Source organism: Chelon labrosus (assembly GCF_963514085.1).
Source record: "Chelon labrosus genome assembly, chromosome: 3".
Lineage (NCBI taxonomy): Eukaryota > Metazoa > Chordata > Actinopteri > Mugiliformes > Mugilidae > Chelon > Chelon labrosus.
In genome coordinates, this window is record NC_140339.1 from 4,021,250 (window position 1) to 4,044,679 (window position 23,430).

Sequence of the window (23,430 nt, forward strand, 5' to 3'; positions counted from 1 at the left end):
CATTGTTGCCATGGAGACATGAAGCTCTTGAGTTAATACTACTAAAAATAATAATACTAAATGATGATTTAAATTCCTTTGTAGCATACTAAACTAACTACCTACTACTAAACTAATGAACTAAACAATAAAACACAAAAATGCAGTTAAGAACATTAACTTCTTTAAACCTCATTAAAACTCACTTAGATCTCAAGTAAAACACCAGGAAAGGCTCTCAGATAAAAGTATGTTTTAAGGAACAGTTTAAAAGAGATCACAGACTCAGCCGATCTGATTTCCTCAGGCAGATCATTCCACAGCTGTGGGGCCCTGGATGCGAGCGCCCCGTCACCTTTAATTTTCGGCAGGGGCCCTGGGACAGACAGCAGATGTCTCCCCAAGGACATCAAGGTCAGTGATATAGCCATGGAGCATGGTCATAAAAAGCTTTAAAAGTAATCAGTAAGAACTTAAAATCTGTTCTAAAACATACTGGGAGCCAGTGGAGATCTGCTGTCTGCTATGACTTTTGGACCATCTGAAGTCGTGAGATTGATTTATTGACCAGACACGTAAAAAGGCTGTTACAATAATCCAGACGTGATGAAATAAAAGCATGCAAAAGTCTCTGAAGATAAAAGGAGGTGGATAAAGTGGCTTTGATTTGAACAGAAGACAAAACCATTCACTTAACTCACATCAGACTGAGTCAACCCTCCTGTTATGTTTGTCACTTTGACCCGGAGCATGTTTAATCATCTAAAAGTGTCCAAAACACATAAAAATCGCAATAAACATTGTTTATATCTCATTATTAACTCCATTTCCGACCATTTCATTTAATATTTCATACAACAGTGTTCTCTACCTCTCACAGATCATGTCTCACAGGATAATTCATTTGATTTTCATGAGAAAATGCATGTTAAAACTTTTTTTAATGTACGTCGGAAATGCCTAAATATAAAATACAATAGTTTTACTTGACATTGATTTTTTAAAATGATTTTATTTGTAATTTTTCTCCTATTATGGGGAGATGGTGATATATTCAGAGTCAAATTGACCCACTGACTTAAGTGCAATGACATAAATATCTATTAGGAAAACAAATGATGATTAAGTCTGATTAAGTGATTAAAACAACAAGAAACAAACTAATGACTGATTTATCTCTGAGGAGGACTCGACAAAATTCTCACAGCCAAAAGTTCATGTTTAAAAATAGAGAAAAATTAAAGAGAAGACGGGAAGTCGTTTTTTTTTTTTTTGCGAGTGCGTTGCTATGGAAACTAAATGTACTTCCTGGTATCCGTCGACGGCGGCAGTACGTAACGTATCAAGTAATGTAATTTTAAAAAAATTAAATATTATTTATTAAGACAGTTTTGTCAATTTATTCCTATGGTAAAACAAGAATAAAAGTTGTCCAAGAAGAACTTCAGGTCAGGTTCTTAAAGAAAGAGGGAAAAAAATGACAGGCGAACTTTTTTTTTTCTTCTTTAACTTGTCTTCGTCTTGTCTTCAGTGGGTTGTAAGTTGACACCACAAACTCGCAGGCGTGTACAGGAGAGTTTGTTTTAAAAGTGACGGCCCCTGTTTCGCTGTTGTGTATTTACATGCTGTGAATGTTTGAGAGAGAGAGAGAGAGAGGCGAGGAGAAGAGACGCTGAGAGAGAAAGTTTGATGAGGAAGGACATCTTTGGAAGAATCAACATTTACTGTTAGCGTTTTGTAAGTACACTTTTATATATATATATTTTCCCCTGCTATTGTAGTTGCTGATTTTGATCTTGAACATCCACAAAAGTGTGTTTTTTATTGTGATAGTGCAATGTCACTGCATCTCCTGCATAACATATTGAGATTTAGCACTAATGCATGTGTGTTTTTACTTAATTTATAGGTACAAACACGTTTCTTTCCCTTTTCAGCCTTTTCCTTCCAGTCTTTTTACATTTTTTTGCAGTTTTTACAGTATGTTAAAACCAAAACAAATGAGTATTTTGTCGTATAGTCAAAGGAAAATGCTCAAAAAGATTTTTATCAGTGAATAAAGGAATTGTCTGACTCATGTGCTCATGGAGTCAGACCTCACTCAATGAACAGACTGCTGCTCTGAGTTGTTCATTGTTTATTTGATTTGTGTTAAAAAAGAAAAAAAAATGAAAGAAAGAAAGAAATCAATGGGAGGCTTTTAAACCAGAATAGCGTTTTTATTGGGTCTTTACTGGAACTGCAGCACGTCTCTATACAGCTCAGGGTGCATAAACATCAGCAGGCGATAGACCATACCATCCTGTGTTGATATGAAGTTTATTTAGTCTAGAAGCAGCTGAAGGGAAGCCCATGGGGTGAGAGCAGAGCTCCTCAGCCATGCAGACTTATCCATTCAGTACCTGTTATTCATTCATTGGCTGCACACTGTCGTGATCCAAGAACAGATGGAGAAACCTGCTGCTGCCAACGGAGCTGTCGGACATCCATGTAAAGTTATCGCTCCAAAAGTTGACGCAGGGATTAGACGTCAAACTCAAAAACACAGAAACACATTCACTATCTAAGTGCAGAGAATCGTCTTCGTCCACTTTTTTTCCCCAAAGCAAACACAGCAGCCGTGTAAGGAGACAGATTTTTGCTAACTAGTTGTGAAGTTGGTTGTTTACCAGACGCAGGCTTTGGTTTCCTGAAGGCCACATGCGCCCGAATCGTCAATCACTCTGTCGTCTTACAAACACGCGGCACATGTTCAGGTGTCCACGCCGCCTGCCGCTTCAGCTCGGAGCTCCGTCGTTTACTCACGCATCCCTCGGGGAGGCCGCTGTGTAATTTTAGCTGTTTTAGCCCTAATAGCCGGTTTCGACCGTGACGACGCTCGGTTTTATTGCGAAAACACAATTAAAGGCTGTGAAATGCCACTGGAGCACATCTTCCTTTGGAAGCATTAAAGGGTGTGCAGAGTAAATGAGGTGGAATAGAAATACTAGTACAGGCACGGACCTGTGTGTGTGCGTTTGTGCACCAGAGTGTGCGTTTGCAGACACCGACTCTCGGCTCTGCAGGAATATAAAGGCTGCCAGTGTCTGAGAGCTGGGCCAGCGGGTGACCTTTGCCTTCCCTTCCCAGCAGAGCCGTCCTGTAGCAGAGGTGTGAATATTGCACCTGGATGTAATGTTGAAGACAGAGGCTCTCATGCCCTGCTGGTCAACCTGTAAACCAGCCTCAGTCTTGGCAGCCCGTGCCCTCCACATACATACATATATCTATATATATATATACACCTCTGTCTCTGTCCCACGTCTGCATGACATGTTTACAAAAGCCCCTTTTCACTACGTCCAGTCAGAGCCACATTTCTACTACTTCCTCACCTTCCTCTCACACAGCCGGAGGCCAGGATCCGCTGACATACATACCTGTATGTAGGCCGCGTCTTTGCCTCGTTTCCTCTGTAATTACGCTGCGAGGGAGCTCTATAAGACGACTTTTATGACAAACTACTCGTAATGATCGTCTTCGGCGCTGAGCTGCAGGTAGTTTCATGCGAACACGCAGGTGGCGTACAGCTACATGCGAGCTCAAAACCCGGCAGCTGCGACGCTGCGAGTCTGGCTCCCGCACATCTGTCATCCAGGTGTGCGTTTCCTTGACTGTCCTATTAGAAATAACGTCTTTGTTAGAGGTGAGAATTTAAAAGGCGGTGGGAGCAGCGTGGCTCGATGGACGGCAGTGTTCTTCCCCTCGGTTAGTCAGACTAATGCACCGCCGGTTGGGTTCGGACGGATATATTTCAACATCTTTTGGAAGGATTTCCACCAGCTGACGTTTATCCTTGTGACAAATTCATTCATCTTCTGTAACCGCTTGTCCTGTGAAGGGTCGCTGGAGCCTATCCCAGCTGTCATTGGGCGAGAGGCAGGGTACGCCCTGGACAGGTCTCCAGTCTATCTCAGGGCTAACACAGAGAGACAGACAACCATTTAGAGAGAACCAATACGGCCAATTTAGGCCAATCAGCGTGCCGAGCATGTCTTTGGCTGGAGAACCCATGCAGACACAGGGAGAACATGCAAAGGCCCATAGATTCGAAATAAAGTCACAGAGCTGATGTCAGGGCTCTAGACTCGTAGGTGGCATTCAGAGCACAGCTGTCTCACACATGAATGAAGCCTGTTAGGAGATGCTGCAGAAGTGGCCTGACTCAACTTTCTCTGCAGTACAGCATCATGCATTAAGGCGCTGTGTTCCTGCACTGTTACAACCTCCGAGTTCACGCTCAGATTCCTGACATAATGTGATTTTTTTTTTCTTTTTATCTCAAAGAGGAAAAAAATATTATCACTGTCGCCGTGATAACTTTCCACTTGCTTCACTCTGAGTGTCTGCTCACCCTCGCTGCTTCTTTAAAAGTCAGTTCTCCGGCGCAAACGCAGCCCCCGGCCTCTCGCTGCATATCACTCAGCAGACCCAGTGACCCACCGCTCCGCGTTCGCCTTAATTCCGGCTGATTAGCAGCGAGCATTGCTGGCAGTCGGAGCAAGTCTCTGCATGGGGCTCAGCTTTATGACGGAGACTGCTCTGGGAACAGGACAAATGAGCCATGCAGCGGCACCAGGAGACCAGCTCGGGGGCTGTGGCTGCACATCTTATTAAACACAAGCTGCCTGCAGTCGGTCTGTTTAATCCCTCTGATTAATGATCGTGTGTATTGTTCGGTTATGTGAGGTCTGTGCTCGGGAAGCCGGGGGAGTCGGTTTCAACATGTGTTGTTGTTTCTGCACTTTCGCGCCAAAGAGCCTGCTGCTGATACCTTTGAAAACCATTACGTTTCAAGTATTTGTGGTTTTCTTGAAGGATAATTTCACATTCATTCTAATGTGTGTGTCATTAGTCACTGTAATGCTTCCTGGGATGAGATCTCTCACAGTATATATAGTGTACGTCAGTGGTAACACTGCTTTCGTGCAAAGAAATCTGCACCAAAATACAACCAGGACTTGATTCGGTTTGATCTTTGAGCCACAGATGAGCTTGAATTCATGTTTAGCATTAAAAGCAGACTGTGCATCTTGCTTGCCCCTGTGTCCTACATTGGAGGAAAACAGTTGTTTATAGCACAGAAGAACAGGAGGAATGATTACAGATGGGTTTAAGGTTTTAAGACGGGCTTGACAAGAGATGGTTTATTAAAGTTTTTTTGCTTCCATAGTTTACACACGATTTGACGACAGTTACATTGCACATAGTTACGCGGTTAATTGTAGTGTAGTGCAGAGTCAAGCTGAGTCCTTGTAGATAAATCTTAAACCGAACTGTCCTCACTGTAACGTGAACATCTGGTGAATAAAATATTCAGTTTTCTATTTGGACATAGAAGATCAGACCTATGGCTCATGTTCCCAGTGCAAAAGAACAATCTTCATTCATTCATGCATCTTCTGTAAGATGGGGGGAGGGCAGCTGTCATTGGGGCGAGAGGCGGGGTCCACCCTGGACAGGTCTCCGGTCTATCTCAGGGCTAACACAGAGAGACAGACAACCATTCACACTCACACCTACGGCCAATTTAGAATCACCAATGAACCTAACCAGCATGTCTTTGGACGGTGGGAGGAAGCTGGAGTACCTGGAGAGAACCCACGCAGACACAGGGAGAACATGCAAACTCCACACAGACAGGGAACCAGTCGGCCATGATGGATTAGAACCCAGAACCTTCTTGCTGTGAGGCATCAGTGCTAACCACCACACGACTGTGCCGCCCCACTTCTATTAAACTTTTATTAAACATGAAATATATAGGTTAAATTAACCACAGAAAGAAGAATTAAAAGGCGAATTAAAAGAGACGTCCTCCCCACCATTCCTGTCCTCTCACTGTTGCCGTGGAGACACAAAGCTCTTGAGTTAGCGAGGATTTTAACACAAGACAAAAACATTTATTGAACTCACATCAGATTAATCTAAGCCCCTGAAGGCCGGTGAAAAACATCTTGCAGGACCACTAATATTTTTTAAATTCTATTCAAGTTGTAGGTCTGAATAATTCCTAGAACGGTTTATTTGGTCACTCTAATAAATATTGTGAACATTTCCTAACACAGCTATGGGCTGTTTAAGTGATTAACACAAGTTCCTGAGATTTTATCTGTGTGGAGGAGTCGACACAATTCCTATAGCCATATAACTATAGCCTTTAAAAAAATAGTGGACGTTTAAAAAGACGACAGGAAGTATTTTTAAGGCCCTCTTCGTGTTCTTTAAGAAGGAGGTTTATTTCTCTTTGCACGATCTAACTCCTCTTTAACTTGTCTCATTGGGTCTATCAGGGTCCATCAAAGACCAGCTGGAGCTGAAGCATGGACGGCGAAGTGGGAGCCCTGAACGGCGGCCTCGACGGCCCCATGAGCCCGACGCACCTGACCGGGTTGGGGATGACCTGTCTTCTCTCCCCAAAGTACCGACACTCCGGGCCGGGCCTCACCAGCCCTCAGGAGTTCAGCCAGTGGCTGCCTTACCGGCATGACGCCAGCCTGCTGCCCATGAAGGAAGACCTGGCCCTGTGGCTCAACACCATGTTAGGTGAGGCAGTTTTTACGTGACTCCAAAAACCCGTGCACAGAAGTTTGTGACTCTGAAAACTGAGCTCATTCTGCAGCCTCGTTAAACAAGAAAAGAGACATTAACCTACTTAATATCCCAAATCCCTGACATGCTTTTCCACGAAGGGGACGGGCTGAATGGGACATTTCTCCACCACTTAACTGCATTGTAAGGTAGAACATAAAAGGTCTGCACATGCCCGAACCCGTTGGAAGGTGTCTGACTCAAAGTTGATGAGTTTCTGACTGATGCTACAAGAAAAACAACTCGTCGGCCAGTGAGCGTGATTGATATCGGAGCTGATTGCAGCGTGTTAAAGCGAATTGTTCGTTCCTCGACACATAAAGAAGCTCGTCTGAGGTGAATCCTCCCTGAGGCTGTTGGGTATTTTGTAAATCTCTGCCTCAAAAAGCAATTTAGGGAACAGTGTGTTGACTTCCTGAGAAACAGGACAACAGATTTATGATTGCAGACATGCAGATTCTTTAGGAACTGTTTATATTTAACTTTTCATTTTAGACTTTCAGGCATTTAAATCAGTGAGTTTCTCTTTTCTGTTTTGACACATGAACCAGATGAACTAATTTCAATTTTGACCTGAATCATCGTGTGCGTTTGGTATTAGATAAATTCTTCAGAGGATCATTCTTACTGACGCAGTTCACCTTTGTTCCTGATCAGTAAAATGACATCTGATCTACTACTGAGCACATGGTATCCACCGATCAGGCATAACATTATGACCACCTTCTTAATATTATGCAGGTCTCCCTTGTGCCTCCTGTGACTCATCAGAGAATGGACATGGGCCTTCTGAGGGTGTCCTGTGGTGTCTGGCAACAGTATGTTGTTAGTGAGGGGGTCTTTGAGGGGAGGGGCCTCTGTGGATCATCCCACAGATACTTGATCAGTTTGGGATCTAGTGAATTTGGAGGCCAGGTCAACACCTTGTGCTGTTCTTCATGTTTTATTGAGTTGTTCCTAAAGCGTTTTTGGCTACTGCCATCAAGGAGTGTCATTGCCATGGGGTGGGGGTGCCTGGTCTGGTCTAGGTGGATGCTACATGTCTAAGTAACGTCCACAAGAATGAATGCCAGGTCCAAAAGTTTCCCAGCAGAACATTGAATTGTCACAAGATGGTCAATGTTATTTCCTTCTCCTGTTTTAATGTTGTGGCTGATCGGTGAATCTCAAGTAGTCATACCTATAAATACTTGTGTGTGTGTGTTTGTGTTGTTCTCAGGTGAGGACCTCACTGCGGACTCCCTGATGGAGAGGCTGGATAACGGCGTTCTCCTCTGTCGGCTGGCGCAGCTGCTGCAGGAGAAGATGATTCACGGCAACAACGGCAAGGTGCTGCAGCAACACAGAGTTTTGCACACAACCGTGCATGAGGCACAGATGACTAAAGCTGTTAGAAAAACACAAAACCAAATGAAAAATCATTTGATGAAATCATCTGTCATAATAAGTCATAATAACCTGCTGATGAGGGAGTTTTTTTTTCTTTGGCTGGGAAAATAGAAACCAGCTCACGTCTACTGTTTTAGGCCTGAACTTGCTACAGTTGTGTTTTGACAAGATCTAATTCCTGATTTGTCATCTGTAATCACATAGAACCGTAATGGTATAAGAGAAGCAGCCACTCTGTCATCACGTTTATGTTTCAACACTGCAAAGATTGTTTTATCTGTCATCAGTCCTCATCTGTAACCTGAATCACCAACTAACACACGGACCAGTGTTAATCTGGTTAATGTGCTCACCCGCAGACTCACCGCCTCTGTGTGTGTGTGTGTGTGTGTGTGTGCTGAAAACAGTCGCAGCCCTTTGTGAGGAGAGTGATCCACTGGCGAGCTGACGCAACCTCTGGATCGTTTTTCGCCCGGGACAACGCCGCAAACTTTCTCTACTGGTGTCGAAAGATTGGCATTGATGAGGCGTACCTTTTTGAGTCGGAGGATTTGGGTGAGTTAAGACCGGAGATTGCATCCTGCATTATAGAGTCGGAGAGCTTTGACCTTGTTTTTCCTGTTATTAAGAAAAGGCCTCAGATGAATAGTGTCAATTAGCGCCTGTGGCATCCTACTCACTAAACTAACGTCTCAGGTTTGGAATCGTTTCCAGGTGCTTTTTTACTTTTGTTCTGCTTATTGTATTTGTTCCTTCTTTAATATTCCTTCTAATCTTCAGTCTTGTGTTCTCAGGTGTTTTTCCACCTCCAGCCCTCTGGCTATGTCTGAATACACTTAATAAATGCAACTTGATGTGTCACATATGTGGAAATAAATCACATTTGCTGCTTTTCAAAATAACAAAATCCACTTTTTACTCATTTTTGTTTGCTTTACTTCTTAAATTATTGATCAAATCTGCTTTATTTGCACTGTTTATACTGTATGCAGTGATGTGCGGCATGGTTTGGTGGTGACGCATTATGTTGGGTGTGGTTATGTTTCATATCTCATATCAAGGTTCATATTTGGCCAAAAATCAACTGTAAATCTCTGTAAAGCGGCTCAGAGAAAGAGAGAGAGAGGACCACGATTCATTCATACTCATTCAACTCAGTGTGCAAAAAAAAAAAAACACATGTATTTCAATTTTGACTAAAAAGGAACGAGACTGCTCAAAGACAAGTCAAAGTTTATTTCTAAAGCACATTTAAAAGCGACCGCAGTTGAACCAAAGAGCTGTACAAGCAGAACAATATGAATAAATCAAATATAAGTTAAAATAAGCGATTAAACATGAAATAAACCACAAGTAGAACTGTCAATAAAAAACTTGTGTTCGAAAAAAAAAATCCAAGATGTCCTGCTGAGCTTGGACTGAAGGCCAGAGAGAAGAAGTGGGTTTTCAACAATGATTTAAAACGCTCCAAGCTTTGGGCAGGTTTGATATAAAAGGGTCGTCTGTTCCAGAGTTTGCCCCTGTGTCTGAGCCTGGACAGGTAAGATTGTGACTCGAAAATGAATCCTAAAATGGACTGGAAGCCAGCGTAGGGATGCCAGCTTGCAGGCGGCATGTTGATAACTGGTCCAGCCTGATGCAGAGACTTAACTTAGAAGTCGTAATTTCTAAAAGCACGTCTTGACTGGTGAACTTGCCAAATTTAAAGGTGGAGTCAACAATGTCAACCACAGGGAAGATAAAATATTTGAATCCAAAAACCAAATCTTGATCTTAATCTAAATATTGAGTTGTTAAAACTTTATATTCTGATTCATCTGATTCAACCAAAGCTCTCCCAATCGCCACCACTTCCTGTTTTGATCATTTTTTTTTTTTTAAGCTTAGATATACAATCTTCCATTTTTTGGCATCTGGTCAGAAATGAAATAAACCGACTGTGACTGTTTACGCGGTTTTGGAAGATAGAGGTTGCGCAAGTTGGGGTGAGGCGTGAGGTTCAGCTCGTCACTGCCTCAACTCACCTCCCTCCTCTGTGCTCTGTACCTGAACAGGAAATAAGCAAATGATCGAAATTACATTTATAGCTCAGACCAATGCAGAAATGTTATGTATGTGAGAGAACTGAATGTGTTCTCTGCATTTAATTTGCAAACAGCAGTCGAGATGCAGTTAGCGACAGGCCGATGAACGTGGTGGAGCGTTCAGCAGCCTGTAGTTGCCCTCTGGTGCCGGTGGAGCCTCAAACGGAGCAAAAACCAAAGTGACTTTTAGACTTTTAGTTCATCAAATAGGCAGCATTTCCTTCCATTAGTTCTGCTTATTAAAGTGGAAATGAACCTCTAGATAAGGGGTGTCAAACTTGTTTTAGTTCAGGGGCCACACTCAGCCCAATCAAACGGGACGGACCAGTAACATAACGGCATAATAACCCATAAATAACGACAACTCCAAATTTTTCTCTTTGTTACAGTGCGAAGACGCACATCATGATTTGTTTTTACATTTAATGAACTATCATTTTATCAAAATTTTATGAACAACTTCAAATTTCTTCATAAAAAGAATTGGTGCATTGCAAATTAGAAACAGCAATGTCTTAATCGTGATCGCACTTTGCAAATTCATCTCGTGGGCCAGATTGTACTCTCTGGGGTGGCTGGTTTTGGGCCCTCGTGCCAAACGTTTGACACCCCTGATTTAACCCATCCATGTTCAGTTCAATGAAATTTTATTTATATAGCACTGATAACAATTCAGAATCCGGATCCTGCAGTTTCGGGGGTTTGGAGTGTACTCCGGCCTTGGACATAGAGGATTCGAACCAGTGAACTAGTCCCAAAGCTGGCCCAGAGGTGCCCCAATTTAACCCACTCAAATTTCCCCCTCAGCCACAGACTTCAGTCTAAGCTTGAAGTGATCATTTTAGTCTTTCCCTTGGAGCTGAACTGACAATTTATGCGATTTTAGTTTCTCTGCAGTTTAGTTTCTAATACCTTGTGCATGTTTGATTTTATGTCTGCATCTGACTCGGGGTTAAAATGCTAAAACATTTCTGTGTCATCTTCTCTGTGCACCTGGGCATGTCTACGCAGGACTGCAGATGCGTGAGAACGATAACGTGCAGGCGGACCAACCTACTTTACTTGAATAATTGGGCGACAGGGAGAGCACACTTACCGCACCTTGACAGATGATATTATGATTATTTCAGCCTGGAGTTCAAAAACTTCAGCTTAATGCAATTCAATTTTTCTTTTGCAGTCTTGTAGTTTTGCAGGATTTTATTCTCAACAATGTGTCGTCTTTATCGTTTTAACCGTTTCTAACGTTTTCTGATCCAAACTGAGCGTGCTAGAAGTGCCCTTTTCTGCACGGAGAGAAGACTGTGGGCGGGACAGGCTGATTTGTTGATGTTGCTTTCATGCCCTCATGCCCTCAGCTGCATATCCATAACCCACAGGAATTCCTACTCATCTTCAAAGACAGAGATGCACAATAGAGACGAGCGCCTCCTGATAGGCAGCCTCTCTGTTGGGGCCGCCGCTGCTCACTCACGTCGCCTCTTGACGGGAGTTTATCTCCGGAAACATCTCTTCCTTTTCAGATGAATGACTTTTTCACTGCTGCCCCCCTTCCATTCTCTTTGTCTGTGCATGTGCCGTGTGAAGTCCTCCACAAGCAGCCCCGGGAGGTGTTGCTGTGTTTGATGGAGCTGGGCCGGATTGCAGCCAGGTAACTAGAGCTGACTTAAGAAATAAAACCCAAATAAACTCAGTCCCACTGGATGTCATGTTAATTATATAAATGTAATACAAAAAAAACATATCAGGTCATTTTAGTAAGTTTTTACACTTTTTATTTTGACTGGTGTTTATCTAGTTCAAGGCTTGGGCTTAGATAAACTTTGCTTGGTCACAGTAGCTTAGTACATAAAAAACACTCCTAAGAACCACAAGTAAAAGAAAGATTAAATAAAATAAAGTAAATATAAGTAAAATCTAGTAAAATAAAATAAAAATAATATAAGCAAACATGCACAGAATTAGCATATGAGCAAATGTACAAGAAATAGAGATGGAAGAATATATATTATGTACGTAGGAATGATGGTAAGGTGCAATAGTGTCCATTAACATGAATAACATAGAGCTATCTTGTTGTTGTCCAGCTGGACAGAGTTTGGTATGAATGACGTCCTGTAGCGTTCACTGTGGGAGCAGAGCTGGATCAGTCTGTTGGAGAATGAGCTCCACTGTCCCTCTATAGTCTGGTGTAGTGGATGAGATGGATTGTCCACGATGGAGAGCAGTTTGTCCAGTGTCCTCCTGTCCCTCACTGAGACAATCGTCTCCAACTCACTGCCAATAACATGACCAGCTTTTCGGATCAATTTGTCCATTCTACTTACGTCCTTTCTGCTGGTGCTGCTCCCCCAACAAATCACAGCAAAGTACAGACAGGTAGAAAGTCTCCAGCAACTTCCTGCGTACATTAAAAGACCTAAGCTTCCTCAGGAAGTAGAGTCTACTCAGTCCCTTCTTGTCCACGGCATCACTGTTGTCCCTCCAGTCCAGTCTGCTGTTCATGTGGACTCCCAGGTACTTATAGCGGTCCACTTCTTCCACCTCCAGGCCCTGGATGGTGATGGGCTCCGCTGGTCAACCATTTATCGATTAATTTTAGCCATTAGTTTCTATTATTTTCCCCTACTTGTCCTATCTGTTCATTTATTTGAGTCTTCAGTTTAAAGTACAAGCCGTCAGTCGTCCCTTTTTGCTATTTAAAGTTATGTTTTCTTTATTTCTATTATTTATCTCCTTAATACACTAAAGTAAGAAAGGCAAATGGACTTGTAGAGTTTTTCTCGAAGACATTTCATCTAAGTATTCAACTCTAAATGACTTGTGGAGGAGTCAGAGTTTAAATATGAACATATGTGGGTGTTATCCATCAGAAATTACCATGACTAGTGTCTGTTAGCAACTAGAAACTTGTAGTTGAAGGAGACTCTTTGACCCCGTCCTCTTTCTCCAATGAACGGTTCTCTTTAGTCTCAAACTTCTCAAGGACAGAAGTTAAGACTACATTGTAGTTCATGCTGTTCAGTGCAGCGATGAATGCACAGACTTGTACATCCACCGACGCATGGCTCAACACAGGAGAGACAGCTCAGTCGGGAAACGATTCAGCTGAATCCGCCTACACCTGAAGGACAAAGGACACTCCTTTGAGGACAACAATGTCCACATTTTAGCTAGAGAAGACAGACGGTTTGAAAGAGGAGAGAGGGAAGACACCTATGTCAAATTTGGAAAACGCTTCTCTGAAAACCTTGAGACTGGAGCCTCTGACTGATAATGAGTAGTTAGAGAACCAGTCATTGGAGAAAGATGACAGGGACAATCAGTCTCCTGCAACTACAGGTTTCTAGTTGTTAACAGACACTAGTCATGGTAGTCTCTGATGGATAACACCCACTGATGTTCCTTTTTAAACTCCAACTCCTCCACCAGTCTTTTAGAACTGAAGACGTGGATGAAACGTCTTCTAGAAGCTCTAAATTGCCTTTTTGTGGACGACTGGGAACCTTCACAGATGTTTCAGCTCCTCTGTTTTCACTCTTAACTGTGACATGATGCATGACACAAGAATCATTATTCATATTTGTGCTAAACTTTATTTTCCAGGTATGGAGTGGAGCCACCAGGGCTGGTGAAGCTGGAGAGGGAGATAGAGAGGGAAGAGTCGGGGTGCCTCACTCCCTCATCCCCTCTCTGCTTTTTCCCTCCTGAATCCTCGCGTCCACAATCACAGTCCTCCCTGCCCCCTTCCCCCTCTCCCCCGTCTCCCCCGCCCGCTCCCCTCACTCCCATCTCGTCCCGTCTCTCTGAGCCCCTCGCCGCCTCCCTCGCCTCTGATCTTCCATCAGCCACAACAAACCCAGCGCCCACATCTTTACCCCCTCCTCCCCAGTCCTCCCTCTCAGCCTCTAACCCCTGCACGGCCTCGGCTTCGACACAAACGCCTTTGTTCTCTCCATCCTGCGCCGCCGACGCATCTGCCTCGCCTCCACCGTCGGCGTCTTCGCCGGCAGCATCCCCTGCCACGGTGAACAACCACACTCCCACAGCTGCACCTCCCGTCGCCTCCCCACCTGCAGCCCCGGCTCCTCGCTCGTCCAACAAATCCACAAAGCGGAGGAGCTCGGACGCCAGCAACCTTTTGGATGATATTGTACGTACTTTACCTCCAGTCAGATTAATCTATTTGCATGATTAAAGGTGCAAACTGTACATCTACACCTTGTGCACAATTACTTTTGACCTCAAAACCTGGATGTTTAAGAAAGAAAAAGTGAGGTTTTAGCTTTCTTAGGGGAACATTTGTGTGTGCACAACTACTGGGAAACTATTAATGTGCAGAATTACTATGAAACCAAATGAAAAACTCATTTTTATCAGTGACCAATATATCCATACATCGAGTCCGTCAGCTTCTTGATCTGCAACCCCAGCTTCCAAGACTTTGCTCAGAGAGGTGTTCTGTTTTCCTTCACTGCAAATCTCCCATTTAAGAAGAGCCAACAAGTTCTCAGGAGATCAGGTGAGGAAGGGGGACCATGTCTTTCTTTCATCTTTAAGGCCTTTACTGGCCAGAAACACAGCGGTGTACTCGGATGCATGCGATGGACCATCGTCCTGCATAAAAATCATGGTTTTCTTGAAAGATGCAGACTTGTTCCTGCACTGCTGCTTGAAGAAAGAGTCTCCTAAAAACTTGCAGGAGTTGATTCTGAGTCCATCTTCAACCGTCTTAAATAATAATACCAGTGGATACCAGTACCCCACCTCTACCTTGCTTCCGTCTGAGCTAAAGTGGAGCTCTGGGCCCGTTACTGATCCAACCACGGGACCGTCCATCTGCTCCGCCAAGAGTCACTCTCATCTAATCTAATTAAAAAATCTGTCTTCAGATATTTCTTGGCCCAGCGTTGGCATTTCAACATATGCGTCTTGTTCAGTGGTGGTCGGGTTTTAGCCTTCCTTACCTTGGCCACGTCTCTGAGCTCTGAACACCTACTTCTGGGGTCTTCTTGCAGGTTGCTGTCCTGGAGCACTGGAGGATGACCGGTTCCACGTTTGACTCTTCTCAAATCTTTCTTTGCAGTTAATCTGAGTCTTTTTTCTTCTCACCGCGTTTCTTGCGACTCTATTGACTCTTTACAACAAAACATTTGATGCTTCTGCGATTTCAAAACTGCTGCATCAAGCACAATTTCTGACTTTTCAGACTGAGTTAAATCTCTTTTTATGTTTGGTCCATCTTGCCTGAGGATAAGAAGCTGCCTAATACTTATGCACACCTTGATATAGGGTGTTGATCTCCTCAGGCCACACCCTCCCTCATTAAACAAATCCACATCACCTGATAAGCTTAAAACATTTAACTTCACACAGCTTAGATTTGCATAATATGCATAAAAAATGATGATATGGTCAATATAGCCTAGTAACTGTGTACATATATTAATATATTAAACTCAGCCCCCTCTGTCTAATCTGTTTCCAGGTGAAAAACATTATTGAGAACCCCCCCTGCAGCTGTCCCACCAGGTTCCTTGTTGAGAAGCAACCTAAAGGCTCCTACCGCGTTGGAGATAAGGTCCTGTATATACGGGTGAGTTCGCTCCCGCTCGCTCTGCCGCCCACAAATTATTATTTTTATATGACGCTACTAATAATAAACCACACAGCATCTCTGTGTCAATAAACTCCACATCATGCAGGCTTCACATGATTGATCCATCAGGTCAGTTTGGTAGAGTTTGTGTTCCCACTTCCTCCAAGTAGATGTTTCCAGCATCTACCCTAGTCTTTTCCATTTTTTCTTCTTGACTAATATCTTAATTATATCTAGTTCGACCATTTAATTTGAGCCTTCTGTTTCAATTATTTTTACTTTCTTGTCCTATCTATCATTTATTTTATTCTTCTTTATTTTATTCTTAAGTTTAAACTGTAAGACTAGAACTGGGTTCAGTAAAGTGTCCTGAGACAATCTGTATTGTTGCTGACACTATATACATAAAATAAAATAAAATAAAATAAAATAAAATAAAATAAACATGTTTTACACCAAACATTACAAACAATAAAATTAAAAAATACAATAAAATAAAATTAGTGAATGTGTTTCGCACTAAACCATTGCAATAAAATAAAATAAAATAAATAAAAAATAAATTAAATTAAATACAGTGAATGTGTTTCACACCAAAACATTAAAATAAAATAAAATAAAATTAGTGAACGTGTTTCGCACCAAAACATTACAAACAATAAAAATAAATAAATTAAAATACAGTGAATGTGTTTCACACCAAAACATTACAATAAAAAATAAATAAAGAAAAATAAAGAATAAAATAAAATTAGTGAACGTGTTTCGTAACAAAACATTACAAACAATAAAAATAAAATTAAATACAGTGAATGTGTTTCACACCAAAACATTACAATAAAAAATAAATAAATAAAAATAAAAATAAAGAATAAAATAAAATTAGTGAACGTGTTTCACACCAAAACATTTCAAACAATAAGATAAAATAAAATAAAATAAAATAGAATAAAATACAGTCAACGTGTTTTACACCAAAACATTAGAAATCAGAAGTCGATTAATGATTCTTATAAGACGATACTGTTGTTTGTTCTCTGTAGTTTGGTTCTGATTTGTTGTTTTATGAGCTAATAAGATAAATACATTAAAATGACTCTTGTGTAAACTTTGTTCTACAGTGCTAACGGGTAATGAGCACGTTCTTTGGCGTAACTTGTAAATTATAAATCAAACCGAGCGTCTCATCCAGTGAATGCGTCATAGGTGCTGCAACACATACTAAGATGCGAGGTTACTAATCAACATTTGAGTCAGCGGGACTCATCTGCAGTCACTGGTGATGAAGACGTCGGTGGCTTTCAGCCTCCCTGAGTCATGCTCCGCCCGTGTTATGCGTCTGTACCGGGGCTCAAGGAAGGGGAGGCAGGGTTGCCTGGCAACCGGTGGTCGGGATAAGACTGGGCTGACAATGGTTGTATTCAGAATACAGACCTTCGGCGAGGAGTTCAAACCTGGAGGAGAGAGAAAAAAAACAAAACAAACAAAAAAAAAAACACGTCTCTTTCAGGATTATTCTGTGGAGATATGACCCTGGTGTGCCGTTTAAATGGCAGCCCACTCGGGAGTCTCTCTCTACAGCAGGAGGGGAGGCTTTCTGAATATCAGAAGCCTTTGCTTTACTGTCTCTATAGATCCTTCCATCTACACAGAGAGAAAGCAGCTTCGGTGTATGCTTGGATCACAGTGTCTGAGAACTATATGTGCTTTAAATGTAAGAAAAACATTTATTTAAAACAATTTCAACTGGAAAAGAAGAAATAAAAAGATACCTATGACGAATGAAAGACGTCTTTGGATATACCATGACCTGGATGACATCAATGAAGTATGTCACTGACACTGTATAGAGTCACACAGAGGTGTATCACAGTGTTGGTCACTGGCCTTTAAATCAATGGTGTCAAACATACGGCCTGCAGTCCAAAACCCGGGCCCAACGTTGGGTCTAATCTGGCCCTTGGTATGAACTGACACCTGAAACCCCTGAAACAGTGTGCTCTCTGCAGGCTCTGGGCTCTGGGTTCTCAAGTGTCTTGAGACAATTTGAATTGTTATTGTTGCTGTACAAATGCAACTGAAGTGAACTTGAGATGGGCGAAATCAGGGGTGTCAAACATACGGCTCATGGGCCAAAATCTGGCCCATCAGAGGGTCTAATGCGGCCCTTGGCAGGAATTCTGCACTTCTTCAATAAAACAAAACTGCTATTCCTAATTTGTCCACTGTTTCTGTTTTAGTCAGAGTAGGGGACAGGGAACAACAGCCAGCTCTAAACAGCAGACAGCAGCGTGCCGCAATTGCACGTATTTTTCTTAAGAAATTTAAGATAAGACACGATAGGACTTGCTTTATCCCCGTAGGGAAGTTAAGACGTCACAGCGGCAGGGAATGACAACGGCAAAATACAAAAAATAGAATAAGGTAAGACAAGAGAAACTATATCTAAAACATATCTAAACCAACTATTACAATTAAAACTAATGACTACAGTTTGTAAAAACAAAAAAAACTAATGTTAATGGAAAATTGGTAAACTGGTAAATTTCAGGTTATTCATAATTGTTTTTTCTTCTTTGCACTAAATCAAAGGGGAACATTTGAAGCTGTCATTGTTTAAAGTTTATTATGCTGTTGTGTTACTGGTCCAGGTTGTTTTAGATCAAACTGGGGCTGTATGTGACCCCCTAAACTAGAATGAGTTTGCTTTAAACGCTCAGTTAATCGTATTGTAAACGCCACTGAGCCAACGCTCTCTAAACTGCTAATCAATGCTGTCAACACTGCATTTGCTGCATTCTCACTGACTGACAGAAATCACACTTTTACTGCCCATTTAGGAGATAATGCCCCCCCCCTTTGAGTCAGAGAACACCTGTTTCTCCACGGTGGACCTGTCAGTAACACGGGAGCACGTGTTTGAACCACATCAAAGAAACCCGAGGGCAATAAAGACGCCATCACCGAGGCGTGTTATTTGTCCGTTGTCGGGTTCGGCTAAATCCACACATGTCGAGACAAGCAAAAGCAGAAATCAGTACCTTTAATTTCATTTTAATATTTGAAGGGTTTGCCACGCAGACACAACCATAACTCTGCAGCCAGCCTCCAGGTTTCTGCTGTAATTACTGGTTTCCTTCCCCTCTCTCCTGACAACCAAGCACACCTCGGCTGTTTGAATAGAACGATGCAGCCCATCGACCCCAACGCCATCCATTACCTCGCAGCTCCCGGCTGCCTACATGTGTGCAGGGAAACACGCCGTAAACCTCAATTACCATATACCAGGAGAACCCCTGCACGGCTCCTAGGAGAGCGCTCCATTCAGCGCGTACAGACCTTTTTAAAGAGCAGATACTATTGATTACCGGGACAGAGTCATTAGCGAGGGGTTTAATCAGACAGCTTGTTAATGAGCGGCTGAGCATGACCGCCCCTCCTCAATTTAAACTTTACACCCCCCCACCACCCCCCACCCCCGGTCCCTATTCCCTCTGGAGCCTATTCAATCACGCTGGCCCTGGAGTGCTTTGCCATTCTTTGGTGTTAAAAAAGAGGAAGGCTTTTCTTTCTTCTCCGCGCCCAATTAGGCTCTCGTTCAGCTTTTTAGCAGCGACGCTGTCTGACTGTGTCGGTGGAAGGAAAATCCATTCAGACACCTCACAATATCATCAGCTCTGTGTTTATCACGTTATTTAAAATCAAATGTGAACCTAAAAGGGTTTGTTTTTTTATGTAGATGATCAAAATGAGCATGATGGAATAATTGCTTGGCATTTTAAAAGAAAACCCCTCCATCATCTTGCTCTCTCAAGTGCCCTTGAGCAAGACATCGACTCAAAAGAAGCTCCATGCTCTTTGTTCTGGAGCTGACCCTGACCTCTGACCTTACAGTGGAGGGTTGGGGGGGGACATGATTATTCAAAGAAAAAATAAAAATCAATCTGCATGGCTGCATGGAAATTCGTCCTTGGGTAAACGTGCTAACATCATCATGCTATCCGCCATGTTTCCCATTAGCGTGCTAGCGTGCTAATTTTTGGCTTTTCATCACAAAGTTGTTGAGGTTGATGAGAACATCGTTAGTTTTGCAGGATTTCTGTGGATAAATAAAGGTAACATTGATGTCTGTGCAATAATTAATAATGGTACCTCAACATTTAGGCCAGAGGTGTCAGACTCCTTTTAGTTCGGGGGCTACATACACCCCAATTTGATCTCAAGGGGGCTGGACCAGACACAACAGCGTATTAACCTTTCTTAAGAAAAAAGGTGCAAGTGCAATTTCTGTTCAGTTCTAGGTCTCAGTGTTGTGTTATGTCCACAACTCTCACTAAACCTGTGTGAACTCTGATAATAGCAGTTACCTTTATTGAAAAATTGAAGCTAATATCTTCAGTGTAATCTTTGCAATTTGCAAATTCATCCCACGGCCCAGACTGGACCCCCTGGTGGGCCGGTTTTGGCCCCCAGGCCGTATGTTTGACCACCCTGATTTAGACGGTTTTAAATCGTTAAGATTCATCATCTGGGAACCATGAACGACACGAATGGTTGTGTGATATGTTAAAAGCGAAAAACAGAAAAACCAAAGTCACCAAGTTTCATCCTCGGGGGAGGATGAATGTCTGCACATAGTGTACATTTTTATAAGATTAGAGTCAGTCTTGTAAGATTAAAAATGGATCTTTAAATAAGTAAGAACATAAATGGGAAAGGAAAGGCTAAATAAATATATAAATACAGTCAAAAATATAGAAATAATAGGAAGGTATAGTTTATTTCCAGAAACTGCAGTCCAATGAATGTTCGGTCCTACGGGCAGTCTAACGATGCGACGTGTGACGTTAATCAGGTTTTATCATTCAGAAAAAAATAAAAAATATCTTGTGCAAGTGAAACTGAGCGCTGCAGGAGAAACTGAACAAAGATGCAAGTCAGTTTGTCTCCTTACTGTAAATTAAAGCACTTTAAAACAGCACGCTGTGGCTAAAGCCTGCCTCCTACTGGCCTCTGCTGGCACAACTCCTCTTCCCTGAGTGCACTCATGCATCTTTCATCAGGAGAGGAGAGAGGAGAGGAGAGGAGAGAGGAGAGAGGAGAGAGAGGGAATCAATGGAGCTGCCGTGGAGGACACATGGGAATCCGGGCGGTGGTTTTATGGGGCTGCAGACGGAGCACACTTTGTACGGAGACCTGGTGGAGGAAAGGAGGGAGGGAGGGGGGTGAGACGGAAATAAAGGCGTCTGCCTGACAAAGAGGTCTAATGTGGAATATTGCTCTGCAGAAAGACGCTGACTTAGGTATTTTCTTAGATGATCTGGTTGGTGTATCCACCTGGAAACATATGTGTGGTGTATAAGAATCAGATTATTTAATCGTCTGTTATTTAATGAGGGGACAAGGGAACATTATATACATTTTTTTTGAGGATATTTTTGAGGATGAAGAGCAGTCAGATCAGATTGACGTTTCCTTCCTCATCTGACGGGGGGGAAAGCGGTTTATTCAGGATTGGGGATGTCAGACTTGACCCCTGTCAACCTCAACATTTTAATCTGCAGGATGACAGCTGAGGTCTGGAGCCTCCTCCGCAGCCTTGAGAGAGCGTTGGGTCTGCGCCCGCACCATTGATTCCTTTTCTTTTTTATTATCCCGTACACGTGACACTCACACACACACACACAGCGCCCCATCCCCACATTAGACCTGCTTGTATTATCACATCCTTAATGGCTCCATAATGAAGGGTTTATTGGCGATAAGGCAGGAGGAGGCGGGTGGGGGAGGTACGGCGCTGACAGAACAACGGATAGCTCTGCAAGGCCTCCTGGGAACGTAGATGTCTGCTGGGAGTTGAGGGTCTGCGCTGAACTCATCTCAATTTCTCCTTCTTCCAGGCTTCATATTGTGGCAGTAGTTGCCATGGCAGCAGTTCATCTGGAAAGACGGCTGTCTGTGAATGATGCTCGTACGCAACAAACCTAACCACTGGGTGTTTTTTGTGTTTTAATTTCAGCAGTCATCATGTTTAAGATGGTTAAGATGGCGCTTATTAGTGGGTTTGTGTTGCAGGTCTGTGTGTGTGTGCTCATATGTGGATTACTATTGTGTGTGTGTGTGTGTGTGTGTGTGTGTGTGTGTGTGTGTGTGTGTGTGTGTGTGCTCAGCTGGTGCCATGAGGTGCTGTTTCATTTGGTTTAATGAGATTTTCACAAAGCTATGTGAGGGATCATTTGCCTTTCAGAGGAGGAGCTGCACACGCACAAGAAGCTTGTAAATATTAGAGTGGCGTATGAGGTTTGATGAATACCCGACGTAGCAGGATGTCGGCCAGAAAAAAAATGCATCCACGCTCTACCCCCCACCCCCCCCACCCACCCCTTCCCTTCTGTGACGCTCTACTCTACTCCCTCTCGTCGCCTTTGCAGATGCTGAATGAGCGTCACGTGATGGTGCGCGTAGGCGGAGGATGGGAGACCTTCGTCAGCTACCTGCAGAAGCACGACCCCTGCAGAGGAGGGGGCCCCGCGGGGAGGTCCGAGGCCAGGGCCTGTCGGGACAGAGCGAAGGCGCCCAGCTTGGCCGTCTCGCCCGACGGCTACATGGTGGTGGGAGCCCATTACAGAGGAAAGAAGTAGACCCCCAGACTGCTTCAGTGTTAGACCAAAGAGACAAACTGTACCAGGTCAGGGTTCATAGCTCTGAGCCTTTTATTAAGAAAATCCTACTTTTATATGCATAACTTGTTGATGACGACTGTTCTCATCTGACGTTTGTATGAATTATCCAACCGATCAGGCATAACATTGTGACCACCTTCCTAATATTGTGTAGGTCTCCTCTGTGGTGACTCATCAGAGAATGGACATGGGCCTGCTGAGGGTGTCCTGTGGTGTCTGGCAACAGAATGGTGTTTGTGGGGGGGCTTTGAGGGGAGGGGCCTCTGTGGATCATCCCACAGATACTTGATCAGTTTGGGATCTAGTGAATTTGGAGGCCAGGTCAACACCTTGTGCTGTTCTTCATGTTTTTTTTTTAGTCGTTCCTAAAGTGTTTTTGTGTGTGTGTCTGTGTCAGGCTGCATCCTGCTGGGGATGGCTGCTGCCATCAAGGAGTGTCATTGCTATGGGGTGGGGGTGCCTGGTCTGGTCTAGGTGGGTGCTACATGTCTAAGAAACATCCACACCAATGAATGCCAGGTCCAGAAGTTTCCCAGCAGAACATTGAACTGTCACAAGATGGTCAGTGTTATTGACTTCTGCTGTCAGTGGTCATAATGTTGTGGCTGATTGGTGTATGGCATCAATACCAATCCAAAACTTTTCAAAACCGACCTGACATTTTGCATCCCATCGCATCTATGGCTCAAGTGGCTTAAGCCAGCACCTGACCCCCAAAAACTGGAAATAATTTCCTGCATCCCATGTGGGAAAAACAAAAAAACTGACTTTTTAGCTGTGAGAAATTATAAAGGTAGTAACAGTAGTCGTTTCTTCATGTCATTACTTTAAAATAACATCAGAGGTCATGTGTTGTACAGTGATGTATCCGCACTGTTTCATGTTCTACGTGTTATCAAGGTACTGCAGCTTGAATTTGTGCATTCTGGATGGTTTCTAGCAGCATGTTAAGGACTTCTAATGAACCGCATAAAACCTGTTTTAGCTTCCGTTTATGATTACAGAATATATTTGTGATTAAATGAGAGAAAATAAATACTTAAATTGCAAGTCTCTAGCATTTTGT

General features: G+C 43.0%; 1 protein-coding gene across 1 annotated transcript; it reads left to right on the plus strand.

The window, feature by feature from the left end:
- The first annotated feature begins 1,540 nt into the window (after positions 1 to 1,540).
- Positions 1,541 to 23,430, plus strand: gas2b (growth arrest-specific 2b). Its single transcript, XM_084542003.1, has 8 exons — positions 1,541 to 1,716; positions 6,312 to 6,564; positions 7,829 to 7,938; positions 8,406 to 8,553; positions 11,670 to 11,733; positions 13,689 to 14,235; positions 15,571 to 15,678; positions 22,113 to 23,430. Exons 2-8 carry the CDS (start codon positions 6,342 to 6,344, stop codon positions 22,320 to 22,322), a joined length of 1,410 nt encoding a protein of 469 aa, XP_084398129.1. The 5' UTR covers positions 1,541 to 1,716; positions 6,312 to 6,341; the 3' UTR covers positions 22,323 to 23,430.